The following is a 13,824-nucleotide window of genomic DNA, read 5'->3' on the forward strand; positions in this document are numbered from 1 at the left end:
ATGGTCCAGTCGATGGCAATCAAGAAGAGGATGGGAGAGATGATGCATCCCTGGCGTACTCCAGATTCCACAGGGAACCAATCAGTGAGGTTGCCGTTTGTGATCACACTACACTCAAACTGGTGGTAAAACATCTTTATCAGTGCAATTATCTTTGGAGGAACTCCATAGGATTGCACAATCTTCCACAGGGTGTTGCGATGTAAGCTGTCAAAAGCTTTCTGGAAGTCAATGAAGTTGATGTATAGTGGGTTGTTCCACTCCAGGCATTGCTCAATGATGTTCCTTAGTGTGAATATCTGGTCAGTACATCCTCTTCCTCTCCTGAAACCCGCCTGTTCTTGTCTCAGTTTGGTGTTGATTGCGTCGTTGATTCTGGTTAGAAGGATTCTACAGAAGACCTTGGATGGTATGGACAGCAATGTGATGCCTCTCCAGTTGTTACAATCTTGCAGATTGCCTTTCTTTGGAATTTTTGCAATCAGACCTTTTGCCCAATCCACAGGAATGACATTTGTGTCCCAGATGTTTCTGAACAGGTCAGTGAAAACCTTGGCAGATGTGTTGTAGTCAGCTTTCAGCATCTCTGCATGGATAGAGTCAAAGCCTGCAGCTTTCCCATCCTTGGTCATTTGGATGGCACTTCTGACCTCTGTCTCAGTTGGGGGGCTGGTATCAATGTTGAGAAGGCTATCTGCAGGTGTGGGATTAGCAAGATTTTCTGGATCAGGGCAGTTGAGGACGTCACAGAAGTGCTGCGCCCATCTGGCAGCCTGTTCTCTCTCTGTTAACAAGGTGTTACCATCCTTGTCTTTCACAGGAGCTGATTGGCTGGTGTTTTTGCGACAGAGCTGCTTGGTGATTTTATATACAGCACCCATATCACCTTTCCTTGCTGCCTCTTCTGCTTTGCAGGCTAGTTTCTCAACAAAGGCCCGTTTGCCGTTCCTTGCACTCCTTTTGACTTCCTTGTCCTTGATCTTATAGGTTTCTTGGGCCTGTTTCTGGAGCCTCAGTGACTTGGTGTTCAGCATCTTTGCTTTAAGTTGTATCTTTTGCTCTATTTTCTGCCAAGTGCCGGGTGTCAGCTAGTCTTTGTTCTTCTTTTCTCTATAGCCCAGGATCTTAGTGGCTGCTCCAACATAGGTGTTTCTGATAGTTTCCCATTTGGTGTTAATATCTGGGGCCTTATCAGTTGAGTCAGCCTGGGTGCCAAGAACACAAAAGCGATTTTTCAGTTCCAACACAAACTCTTTGTTGATGTTCTGGGACTTAAGTTTGCAGATGTCGAGCTGTCTCTGTCGTTGACCCTGTTGTTTTATTTTCCTGAGCTTCAGCGTGACGTTAGCTGTCACCAGGTAGTGGTCACTGTTGGCATCTGCACCACGACACACTCTGACATCTCGGAGGGACCTGCGCCACTTCCCATTGATAAGGATGTGGTCAATCTGGTTGGTTGTTATCCCATCCGGGGACCGCCAAGTGAGTTTGTGTATGGACTTGTGTGGGACGATGGTTCCACCAACTACACAGTTGTTTTCAAGGCAGAAGTCGACAAGACACTGACCATTGTTATTCCACACACCACAGCCATGCCTCCCTACAGCTCTGTCACAGTTACACCACAGCCATGCCTCCCTACAGCTCTGTCACAGTTGTCATTTCCGGCTCCAACCTTGGCGTTCATGTCACCCATAACAAGCAGCATATCATGTTGAGGGACCTTGGAGATGGTTCGTTGTAGAGCTTTGTACCAGTCATCCTTGTCCTCTACGATGGTCAGTTTACAATGTTTAGAACTGAAGCGAGCCCTGATGATTCTGTCACTCACAGGTTCCCATTCTTCCAAGGTTTTTGCCTTCTCTTTGGAGACTACGAGGGCCACACCATGAATGTGTTTGTCCTCATGTCCTGAGTATAGGACAACTGATCTTTTGTTGGTTGATTGGCGGCCAGAACCAGTCCATCTACACTCACTGATTCCCAGAATATCCAGCCTGTACCTTTCCATCTCATTGGTGACCTGGGCTAGTTTGGACGTCTCATACATAGTGCGGACATTCCATGTTCCTGGCGGACATTTGTTTTGGGCCTGAGTAGACTGTCTGTCGCACGCCTGGCTTCCTCTTGAAGGCTTTCACCAGGAGTGGTCATACTGTCAGTGGGCTGACTCGAGTCTGCTACATGGCCCGGAGAAACTGAAGCATTTGTCGAAGTTTCCGTAACAATAATAAGTTTTTACGGGGTGGGGTTGTTGGCCCCACGCCCAACCCCCACCTAGGGGAAGTGTTTTGGAGTTGGCTTGTTAGTCCCCTACCCTTGTCTATGGTCTTCCAGGTGATGGATTACAGCCTCATACCACGTGAGGCCAGACAGACTTTGGGTCGTGTACAAGCTGCCCTGTCACGTCAAGCCCAACCAACTCCAGCTACTGTATAGAGAAAGCTGCAAAGCCAACCCTACCAGCAGCACGAATATCCTACACCAATGTATTCTGGGTCTAGAGGCCTGGCCCCTTGAGTTTACAACATGTAAAGATGGAGTATGGCCAAGGAGAGAAACTTCTCTGAGCTAGAAATGGAAAAATGCTGAACTTCCAGGTCTAGTACACCCAACTGATTTTATCTGGCAGTCTGAAAAGAGGAATCAAAGGAAGTCGAAAAAGCACAGTGTGGAAAGAAATCAGTGCTGCAGTGGGCAGTCAAACTCCAGCTGAGGTTGAAATATTTTATTTATACATCCACATGTACCAACCTAAAGTTTTCATATATGAATGATATAGCATATATATTATATAATATTGATACTGGTATTGATATTCATGTAAAAGCTTATCATTGACCCAGACCAAGGAGCACATGGTTACGTGCGTTGGGTCTGCTTCCATTTCAGGCATGACCGGTGGTAGAGGAGACACAGAAGCACCACCTGTGTCCAATCCTCAAAAAATGAAGGCAAAATTTTAGGCAACTAGTGTTTAGATATTGATTCTGTTGCAGGTTTATTTATTTGTTTGTGATGATGTTTTAATTATAAGTGATATAAAAATGTTTTGGTTTGTCAGTGGTAAAGAAAAAAGAAAGGTTTCATATAGATTAGAACCGGGCACAGTGGTGTTCAGACTCTATCAGCCTGGAGCTAGTCCTACTGAGCCAGGCAGCTATGAGCTGTGATAGAGAGCACACATCAATTTTTAATGATTGATATGTGGCTGCAAATACTTAGATGCCAGTCAAAATATGGTCTAATAACACTTCTCCAACTCAGCCAGATTTACTATGGTACACAGCAAGTCTGCTCTTACTCAGACTTGCATTCACAAGCTGAGACCTGATGTGAGATTTGATAGTGGCCTCAGCTCACATCCACACTGATAAAGGCCGAGCTTTGCATGAAAATGACCGTACACCCAGTTTTCTGTCGTACCTTTGTTTCATAAATGAGGGCCATCGTCAAATATGGCAAAGAACATTTAAAGAATGTAGGTCAGATAGCTGTACATAAGAAACAAGTTGCACTATGAGGTATTGTTTAGCTGGCGTTAAAGTTTAGTGGTTGATTAACTTGATGGGCCCTGATACAGACCCTATGGTTTGACTCACGACATCCCAAACTTTAGTTAACAGTTGTATTGGAGCTTGCCCCTATTTGTATTGAATATCGGTTCTTTAAAAAGAGTAGTAGAACAGTAGTGTACAGTGTGAACACTATAAAACTCCTTAATTTACCATGACATTGAATAACACAGCTTTCGCAAACATATTTTTTTGAGCTCATCTCCTGTTGCCATTGTAAGATACAAGATAAAGATACCTGCTAACAAAATGGAATGTTTTTACACTTTCAGATCAAACTACTCCACATAAAACGGATCCCAGTTCACCGAGAGTACACACAACAGACATTTCCAAGTTTCATTAGTCAGATGATTTAAATACTGCCAAGTTGTACACATTTTGAAGCTGCATGGCATAGAGGGACTGCTTGTTAGGGCAGTTATCATGGTGGTATGTAATAATAGATACACTTTGTTTAAAGAACAGCTAAACAAAACTGTGCAAAAGCAACCAGTGTTGACAAAGCAGCAGCTATCAGCTCAACTCATTAACCACAGCACTGAACTGTTGACCAGTTTTGCCACAAAATCACTCATGATTCATTTGGAGCTTTACATTTAAACTACAAAACTGGATGAAACAAAATTACTGCTTACAACTGAGCTACAGTGTTGTATCATCAGTCTTCCGTGCAGCGTTATTCCAGGAGGTACTTTTGTTATGCATTTATATCTTCAGCCTTACATGTAATTTATAGTTCTGCATTGAATTGACGTGTTGGTTACGACGTACGGCATAGGCGACATACGTAGGCTACGTGTGTAGGGTCAGCGCACGACCATAAATTTGAATGTGTAAGTTACAGATTGGAAGAGTAGTCAGAAGAATAAGGCTGGCAATATTCTTTACTTTTTCCTCTTGTCAACAATTTCCATGTACAGATCCAACAATGAAGGCATCTATTGTTGTCTTCTTTGTGACATCTCTCAGAAACGACTGACAGAGTAGAAACACTGCTCCTTCTCACTGCTGTCTTCTTTGTGTGTGTAGGGATGAAGTTCCCTGTGGATCTCCTGGCTGATGTTAGCCAGACAGAGCTGGAACACTTAGCCCACAACTGCATGAACAACCTCCTTTACAGCAACCCAGAGTCTCCTGAACGCCTAACCCTCTCTGACTCTACCCAGGTAAAACAGCTGTGGTAACTAGGGCCTGACCGGCATGCTGTCTTCATTCTTATCTGTCAGGTCAATTTAAGTAGTGGTGGAATGATATTTAATCAAAAACTGTACTTAAGTACTTTTTTGAGTTACTTTATTTCTAGTATAAAAGTACTAATATCGTCTATTTTATGTTGCTTTATACTTCTACTCTACTACATTTTGGAAGCTTTTTCGTGAATTACATTATATTTGACAACATTAGTTACCAGTTACTGTTAAATTTTTTGATTACAAATATAAAGTATTAATCAATAATGAATGATTAAATTAAATAAATAAGTGATAAAGACATTAATGCATTAGTAATTCTAGTTCAATAGTATCTGCTATTCTTTATGGATCATTCTGCATAATGAGTACTTTTACTTTTTGTACTTTCAAGTATATATTGATGCTGATACGTTTGAATTCAGGACTTTTACTTGTAACCGAGTACTAAGAGCCTTGAGTATTTCCTCCACCACTGCATAAAAGTCAGCATTTAAATCTTTATAGTAGAGTCTTGGTGTCATGGCTTGTTTGTAATGAAGCATGTCAGAATTACTGCCAGGAGTCACAGTGGAAGTTCAACTATGACTCAAAACACTACAAAGATTACATCAGAGAGGACATTTTGCTTTGAGATTGTATTTGATATATGTATATCATGGAATAAGACACTTTTCTGATGATAAATTAGACTTAGTCATTATCAGTCAATATGTTGTTATGGCTGACATTAAAGAGTAGCACCAAGCCAGTGTTTGTATTTATATGATTTGGAAAACTGGAATGATAAAGCAACTGTTCTGTCGAAGACATGGACTTGTGAAACCCTGTGTCAATCATTAGATAGGATTATATTTATAAGAGAAATTCAGCTCCAATAGCCTTTAGAAACTGGACTGCAAAACTGTCTTTGTGTAATTCCTATTGTTAAAACATTTAGTTAGAGGTTAGATATTATCAATAAGGAGTAATTTCATTGTGAATTAAAGATCGGATACAGTGACTTGTATAGGCCACAAGGTGGCAGTAATATTTAGGCCAGATTTAGTAGTTTCACTGAAAGATGTGTAAATAATGAACACGGCTGAGACGTGATAGCAAAACAGCTCTCAGCTTGTTCAGTAAAAGGTTGAAAGTTCCAGTCCTTTTCTGTTAAGACTAAGTCTCCGCATCACACACACATTTTTCAGGACTGCTCAGTAAAGTTTTTGGAGAAGCATAAATAAAACAAATTGACAAATTATGGAGACAGATGTCCTACTAGACCCATTAATATTTTACTAGGAGTTATACCTAAACATAGTTACAACATGAACCAGAGGTATATGCTGAGGATACTTTTATTGATTGCCAAGAAACTGATAACTGTAAACTTGAAAGCAGTAAAACCCCCAACTGTAACCCCAAGACTCAAAAGGGTTTACACAGCGGAACAAATGACAGCAAGTGTGCAACTGAAAATGGACACTTTTACACAGAGCTGGACTGGAATTACATCATATCTGGGGTCTAATCAAGTAGCAGGGGTTGTTGTAATAGATTGTAATATAATGGATTGTTGTGTTCTTCTGTAATACTGTTCACAAATCTGTCTAAATCTGTGTTAGTGAGCACTTCTCCTTTGCTGAGATAATCCATCCCACCTCACAGGTGTGGCATATCAAGATGCTGATTAGACAGCATGATTATTGCACAGGTGTGCCTTAGGCTGGCCACAATAAAAGGCCACTCTGAAATGTGCAGTTTTGCTTTACTGGGGGGGTCTGGTGGGGTCAGAAAACCAGTCAGTATCTGGTGTGACCACCATTTGCCTCACGCAGTGCAAAACATGTCCTTCGCATAGAGTTGATCAGGTTGTTGATTGTGGCCTGTGGAATGTTGGTCCACTCCTCTTCAATGTAGGGCTGTACCCAAATATTAGGATATTCGAATATTCGTTTCTATGGGTAGGTATTCGTTATAAAAATTTGGTATTCGATATTCGTTTTTTTTATTTACTTACATTTTTTTATTATTATTATTATTTATTTATTTTTTTTTACATTTTTTTGGTGCTAAATGTAGTCTTTTTGTTGTTGGTAAATGTACGTCATCAATAAAAATCAAAACTTTTAAATTGCATTGTTAAAAATGTGAAAATATAGTATAGCCTACTAACGGAGCTTGTGCATGGCACGCTTGAGCGCATCCGTCTGAGGCTGTGGATCAATGCCAAGTTTTACCACTTTATCACTATTCCCTCTAACTTGTAGCTGTTTTTTCGTTATCTTTTGAATTTAATATGAATTATGGAACCGTTTTTGTCAACGTTTGTTTCCCCCGTTTTGTACAATAAATTATTGTTTAAAGTTTCAACAGGTTTCTTTTGGAGTGCGTGACACACGTGTGTTTTGAAAACGACCGCGGACTGTCACCTGCTCAACGCATCAGTACCTTCGGATGCCATGACAGTAGGCCTAATAGCCAATAATGTTAAAATGTCATTTACAGACCGATTTAACAGACGATCACTGCTGCCCGACCCGCAGGTCCATTTGTGGGTCCCGCGGGTCTCGCAGGTTACGGGTCGACCCGCGCATCACTACTCAGCTCAGTCTATAAATGCTGTACACAACAGTAGACATTATGTTCTATTCAGGCTGGCAGAACCAGCAGCGCATCGGCTCTACAGTGCATGGCACTGCTGATTAACCATTTTATTGCAGCACACAGTGTCTGCCAGCAACCAATTACTTGCAGAGGCTTCCTACAGCTTGTTTCAACGGTTCCGATTTAATCAGAAGACAAATTAAACAGGATGACTAGCCAATGTAAAAATCAAAAGAAAGCATAGAATAATGTACTGAAGGAGACTGTTGTGCCACCACATTTTTTTGTGGTTTGAGAGCAAAGATCCAGTCGCTGCTGTGCAAAACTCCGCAATACAATTAGGTCCAAAAAAACCCCGGAGGAGTGCTTCGCAAGGAGTCTTTGAAAGGAGCCGAGCCTGGCGTAAACCTGGGCCTCAGGATCTCGTCACGGTATCTCTGTGCATTCAAAATGCCATCAATAAAATGCACCTGTGTTCGTTGTCCATAACATACGCCTGCCCATACCATAACCCCACCGCCACCATGGGCCACTCGATCCACAACGTTGACATCAGCAAACCGCTCACCCACACGACGCCACACACGCTGTCTGCCATCTGCCCTGAACAGTGAAAACATCATCATTCATCCTTGAAGAGAACATCTCTCCAACGTGCCAGACGCCATCGAATGTGAGCATTTGCCCACTCAAGTCGGNTCAGCAAAGGAGAAGTGCTCACTAACACAGATTTAGACAGATTTGTGAACAGTATTTGTGAGAAATGGTCTTTTGTGTATATAGAAAATGTTTTAGATCTTTGAGTTCAGCTCATGAAAAATGGGAGCAAAAACAAAAGTTATATATTTTTGTTCAGTGTATATACTTCAGTATACACATAAAAAAAGACTCCATAACATCCTGCAGCCTTTGGGCATAGATTAGAGGTTGTTTTCTTATATAATTGAATTTATACACATGGAGTGAGGTGTGGTTGATGACTAGATAAAGCAGTTGCCTACCACCTCCAGGACCACCTTAAACATAACAACCTCTTCGAAAAATTCCAGTCTGGTTTCCGCTCCGCCCACAGCACAGAAACTGCCCTCGTAAGAGTCACTAACGACCTCCTCATATCATCCGATGCTGGCTCCCCCTCCCCCCTCATCCTCCTGGACCTTTCTGCTGCATTCGATACAGTCGACCATGTCATTCTATTAAACCGGCTCCACCTCACCACTGGACTCAATGACACTGCCCTCAGTTGGTTCCAGTCATACCTCACAAACCGGACAGAATACATCTCCCTGGGTAACTCCAAATCAAATCCACACACAGTCACTTGCGGTGTCCCCCAGGGGTCAGTCCTTGGCTCTATCGTCTTCATCCTCTATCTCATCCCCCTTGGTCAAGTCATCAGCCGCCACGGAATTTCATTCCACTGCTATGCCGATGACACACAGCTCTACGTAAATGCCACAGCTGCAAACCCACCCTCATCATCACAGTCATCCCTGTCAAAACTCACCACCTGTCTGGAGGAGATAAAGGTATGGATGGAGCAAAACTTCCTCCAACTCAACAGCTCCAAAACCGAAGCCATCCTGGTTGGCAACCCTCACCAGACCAAATCATCATCCATAACCAGCATCACCTTTTCTGGCTCCAACATCCCCCTCTCATCAACAGTCACAAATCTTGGTGTAAAAATGGACCCCGAGCTCACCTTTGAATCCCATATCAACCACCTTTGCAAGACCTCCTCCTACCACCTCCGTAACATTGCCAAACTCCGCCCCATTCTCTCCCTCTCAGATGCCGAAAAGCTGGTTCATGCCTTTATCTCCTCCAGACTGGATTACTGTAATGCACTTCTCATCGGGATTCCTAGCAAGAGCCTGCAGAGACTTCAGTACATCCAAAACTCTGTAGCTAGGATCCTGATGAGAGTGCGGAAACATGAGCACATCACCCCCATCCTCTACTCACTCCACTGGCTTCCCGTCTCCACCAGGATTGAGTACAAGGTTTCCCTCCTCACACACCAATGTATTCATGGACATGCCCCCCCCCCCTCAAAGAACTTCTCAACCCACAAAACACAACACGCTCCCTCTGCTCCACTCACTCAAACCTCCTCCACATACTCAGAACCAGACTCAGGACCATGGGAGATAGGGCCTTCTGTGCTGATGCCCCATGTCTGTGGAATGCCCTCCCTGACACCTTGAGGGTACCACAATCCACTGACTGTTTTAAAAAAGGTCTTAAGACATTTCTTTTTAGCAAAGCTTTTGGTCCCCCTTAGATGTTTTTGTTTTTAAACCTTTTAAATAACTACTCATCTTGTTTTTATTCCCTTCCATTCCCTTTTTTATTATTATTATTTGTTATCGTTCTTTGTTTTTAACCTGTAGCACTTTGAGATCTTTTGATGAAAAGGGAATTATAAATAAAATGTATTATTATTATTTATTATTATGTCATTTTGTGTACATCTGTCTGTCTGTCCTCAGGTCACCATAGACATTTCCAGTGTGGGCTTTGTTCCTCTGTATGGATCCAGTGATAAACAGAAGATCCTGGCCCTCTTTTCCCCCAGTGACCCATTCACTGCTGTGGCTCTGTACCTACTGGACCAGTGGTGGGCAGTCGACGATATTCTCAAGACCGCAGACCCTGCTCGACACGGAGCTGTGGAGGTATGAGGAGATGTTTTTCTAGCTAGGAAATCTGCTCTCTCACTATTCATAATTATTCATTAAGATCAGAGGAATATGCAGCACATGATCAATGAATATTCTCCACTGACCGAGGAAAAAAGGTTTCTCACAGTGATCATTCTTGTGTAGCACTATTGCACAGGTAGGAGTTCACAGCGCTGATATCTTCAGGGTGTTGTCAGTCTTGGGCTGACTGCAGAGGCTGTTGTGGACCCAAGGCTGTTTGACCACAGAGTTTGGCACTTATACATTGTAAAGGCTGTAGCCGAATTCTTGGACAGTACTAGGGATGAGTCCGTGTACTAGGGATGTCCCGATCCAGCTTTTTCACTTCCGATCCGATACCGATATTACAGCCTTGAGTTTTGGCAGATACCGATACCAATCCGATCCAAGCGCATATTATACATGTTCACTTATTTTGTTGTCAGTCATGTTAGAAAAGGTTTGATCAAGCGATGTTACTCTAACAAGAACAACTACTTAATCGGGTTAGTTAGAATGATCCACAACAGTTGGTATGAGAAACTGACCTGTTTATTGTTAACAGGGTTAAATAAAAAAACTTTAAACTTGAACATTAACATTAAATAAAAAATATAGCTGGTTTGTTTTGGCTGCTTTGGCCCCTTAATAAATAGAAAATAAATCAACACAAGAAATCTTTAAAATGTCTAACATTGAAATTAAAATAGCAGCAAGACTCCACACACTTGTGCCTTGGCCCCCTAATAAATAAAAATAGATTAACACCACAAGACATTGTTGACATTTAACAAACAATGCAGCCTTTCCTTTTCATTTATTTTTGTAGTGTCAGTGCCAGCCTGGTGCTGCTGTTTCCTGTGTCTGCATGCTGGCCTGGTGGATTGATAGTAAGTGCTGGAGCGATCACTGGAATGGACTGCTTGAATCGTGGAGCGCTGGGCTGGCCGGAAAACCTGGATCGGATTCCATGAAAAACTGGATCGGTGTTCTTGGATTGGCATTTTTCCATGCAGTCCGATCTGATGCAGACGCACGTTTTTTGCTAATATCAGCGGCCGTTAAAATGATCTGAATATCGGATCGGGACATCCCTAGTCCGTGGACACTCACAGCTGATAAGGAAAAAGTTTAATGTGGAAAAAAAAAAGAAAACATTACCATTATTATCACCTTGAATATAATTTCAGGTAGAGGGAGGGACAGGTGGGAGGGTCTATTGAAAGAACAATAGACTTAAAAAAAGTCTTAATCTTTTCATTAATACTCAAGATGTAAACCAAGATGGCAGCAGCACGTCTCTACCTGTCTCTATCTGTTCCGTATGTTTGCTTGAATACTCAAGTGTTGTCTGAGTCTGAGTGTTATTAGTTCTCCTAAAATATTCAAAATAATGGCAATCGCCATTTTAAATGGGGATTTGGTTTTAAACTGTTAAAATTGAAAATCTGATGGTAGTCAATCAACTGCCGGTGTTTCAGATTTACTCACGACTATGTTAACTGGCGACTTTCAGCCGAATGCGTCTGTGGGTGTCGTAGTAAAGCAGCAGCTGTATAATAGATTTATCTCTAAGATAAATTATCTATTTATGCTGTAGCATTAAGGCGATTAAAAGTGTAAAAATATGACAAACACTGGGCTGTATATGTGGTATGGAAGGCCATTAACTCCTGCAAAGCATTTTAGAGTTACATGCAGTGCACCCTTGGAATCCTTTGGTCTTGCCATGATCAAAGAAAGTCCCTATTTGCTCAGAATATTAACTTGACTTTTGACACTTTCACTTAGTTCCGATGTCATGTTTCCTACCAGCACAATGCTACCTAGTAAACAATGATCTGCTGGAAACTACAAGCACAGCCACATTAATAAAAGGTGAACAGTGAATGCAAGTTTAGTTACATGAATGACAGTCAGATGAGTACATCAAATCTACCTGTGAGTCAACTCAAGGAAATATGAACTTTTGGCCAAAGGAGTTAAGTTGGTCGGTGCCACAAATTTGGTTATGTTGCAGGATCTTACATATTTGTTTCTTCACTGTACATGTTTGGTATACCATATACCATGTGTTTTTTCTGAGCCCTCAAATTTATTTATTGTTATTGCTAGGTTTACATAAAAGATATGTGATTTTCAATGTCGACTGGTACGGGAATTTGAAAGAACATCTAGGAAGCTGGCTGACTACAGGAACCACCTGTGTTTCAACCTGAGATGCAGGCAACACAGGTTCATCCCTAACAGCCTAGGCTTGGGTTCCACCATGAAAGGACACAAGGTTGCAACTATCCTTCAGAGGGCCCAGAACCAGCTACTCAACGAGAGAGTGAGACAGATTCACTTCACCATCGATGCACTTAAATCCAAGACGGAACAGATATTGGAAGAACTGACAGCACTTCTACCCAGGGAAGTCCTGGAAGATGTCTCCAAGTTTGTTGAGAAGGCACAGACTTCGCAACACTCCAAAGGCAAGAAACGACTGACACAAAAATTCCTGACACTACAGTCCTGTCATAACATTTCTAATAGAACAGACGCACTGACCTGGAGAAACAAGGATCACAACACAGCACATCCGGACATACATGATAAGTGGGTAAAAAACTTATCGGACAGAGAGCTCACTCAACCGGAAAAGGGAGATGCACTGTGGTGCTGAAGACAGCAGACTGCCATGCCAAAATCACAGCTCTGCTCAGTGACACAGCCACATACGAAACACTGAGGCATGATCCTACCAGTGGCTACAAAAAGAAGGTCATAGATTATCTACAAAAACTGGAAAAGGACAAAATCATTGACAGACCACTGTATTATCGGCTGTACCCTGGTGAGGCCATCCCATGCATCTATGGACTCCCAAAGATACACAAGGAATGAGCACCACTAAGACCCATCATCAGCAGCATCAACTCAGTCACGTACAACATCTCCAAACACCTAGCTATGATCTTAGCTCCCTTGGTTGATAACACTCCATACCATGTAAGGAACTCTCAGGATTTTACCAACAAGACCAGAGAGATAAGACTGGACTCTGACGACACTATGGTATCATACGACGCCACTTGACTTTTCACCTGCATTCCCACCAAAGAAGCAGTTGAGACGCTGAGGAAATGTCTGCTACAAGACAGCTCCCTTCCAGACAGGACCAACTTCACCCCAGACCACATTTGTGACCTGCTGGACCTTTGTTTGACCACCACCTACTTCAAGATCAGCGAGGGTTTCTACCGACAAAAGCACAGCTGTGCTATGGGCTCACCGGTGTCCCGTATAGTTGCCAATCTTTACATGGAAGATGTGGAGAAAAGAGTATTGACCACCTTTACAGGAACTGCTCCTAGCCACTGCTTCAGGTATGTGGACAACACCTGGGTCAAAATCAAAACTAAGGATGTGGAAACCTTTAAGGAACACATTAATGTAGTGGACCCCAACATTAAATTCACACGGGAGGATGTCAGAGGAGACAGTCTACCCTTTTAGACTGTGCAGTGCACATTGAAAAGGGCAGGAACCTAAACATAGAGGTGTACAGAAAACCTACACACGCGGACCAATACCTGCTGTTTGACTCTCACCACCCACTGGAGCACAAGTTGGGAGTTATCAGGACAATGAATCATCGGGCTGAAAACGTGCCCACTAGGACAGAGGGGAAAGTGAAGGAACAGAAACACATCAGGGAAGCACTTCAAACCTGTGGCTATCCCAACTGGGCCTTTGCAAAAACCTCTAAAAGACCCAGAGCAGACAGAGAGGAAG

General features: G+C 42.5%; 1 protein-coding gene across 3 annotated transcripts in view; it reads left to right on the forward strand.

Moving 5' to 3' along the window:
• The window catches only part of LOC126393891 (microtubule-associated protein futsch-like), a 97,460-nt gene that overhangs the window by 33,455 nt on the left and 50,181 nt on the right, over nucleotides 1-13,824 (forward strand). For 2 of the 3 annotated variants that reach the window (XM_050050295.1, XM_050050296.1), the window contains exons 2-3: nucleotides 4,608-4,744; nucleotides 9,853-10,038. In XM_050050295.1, the coding sequence (XP_049906252.1) occupies nucleotides 4,610-4,744; nucleotides 9,853-10,038 (321 nt within the window). In that variant the 5' untranslated portion in view covers nucleotides 4,608-4,609. The remainder of the gene's footprint in view (nucleotides 1-4,607; nucleotides 4,745-9,852; nucleotides 10,039-13,824) is intronic. The other variant, XM_050050297.1, reaches the window with a different exon arrangement.

Source organism: Epinephelus moara, chromosome 8, assembly GCF_006386435.1.
Source record: "Epinephelus moara isolate mb chromosome 8, YSFRI_EMoa_1.0, whole genome shotgun sequence".
Classification (NCBI taxonomy): Eukaryota; Metazoa; Chordata; class Actinopteri; order Perciformes; family Serranidae; genus Epinephelus; species Epinephelus moara.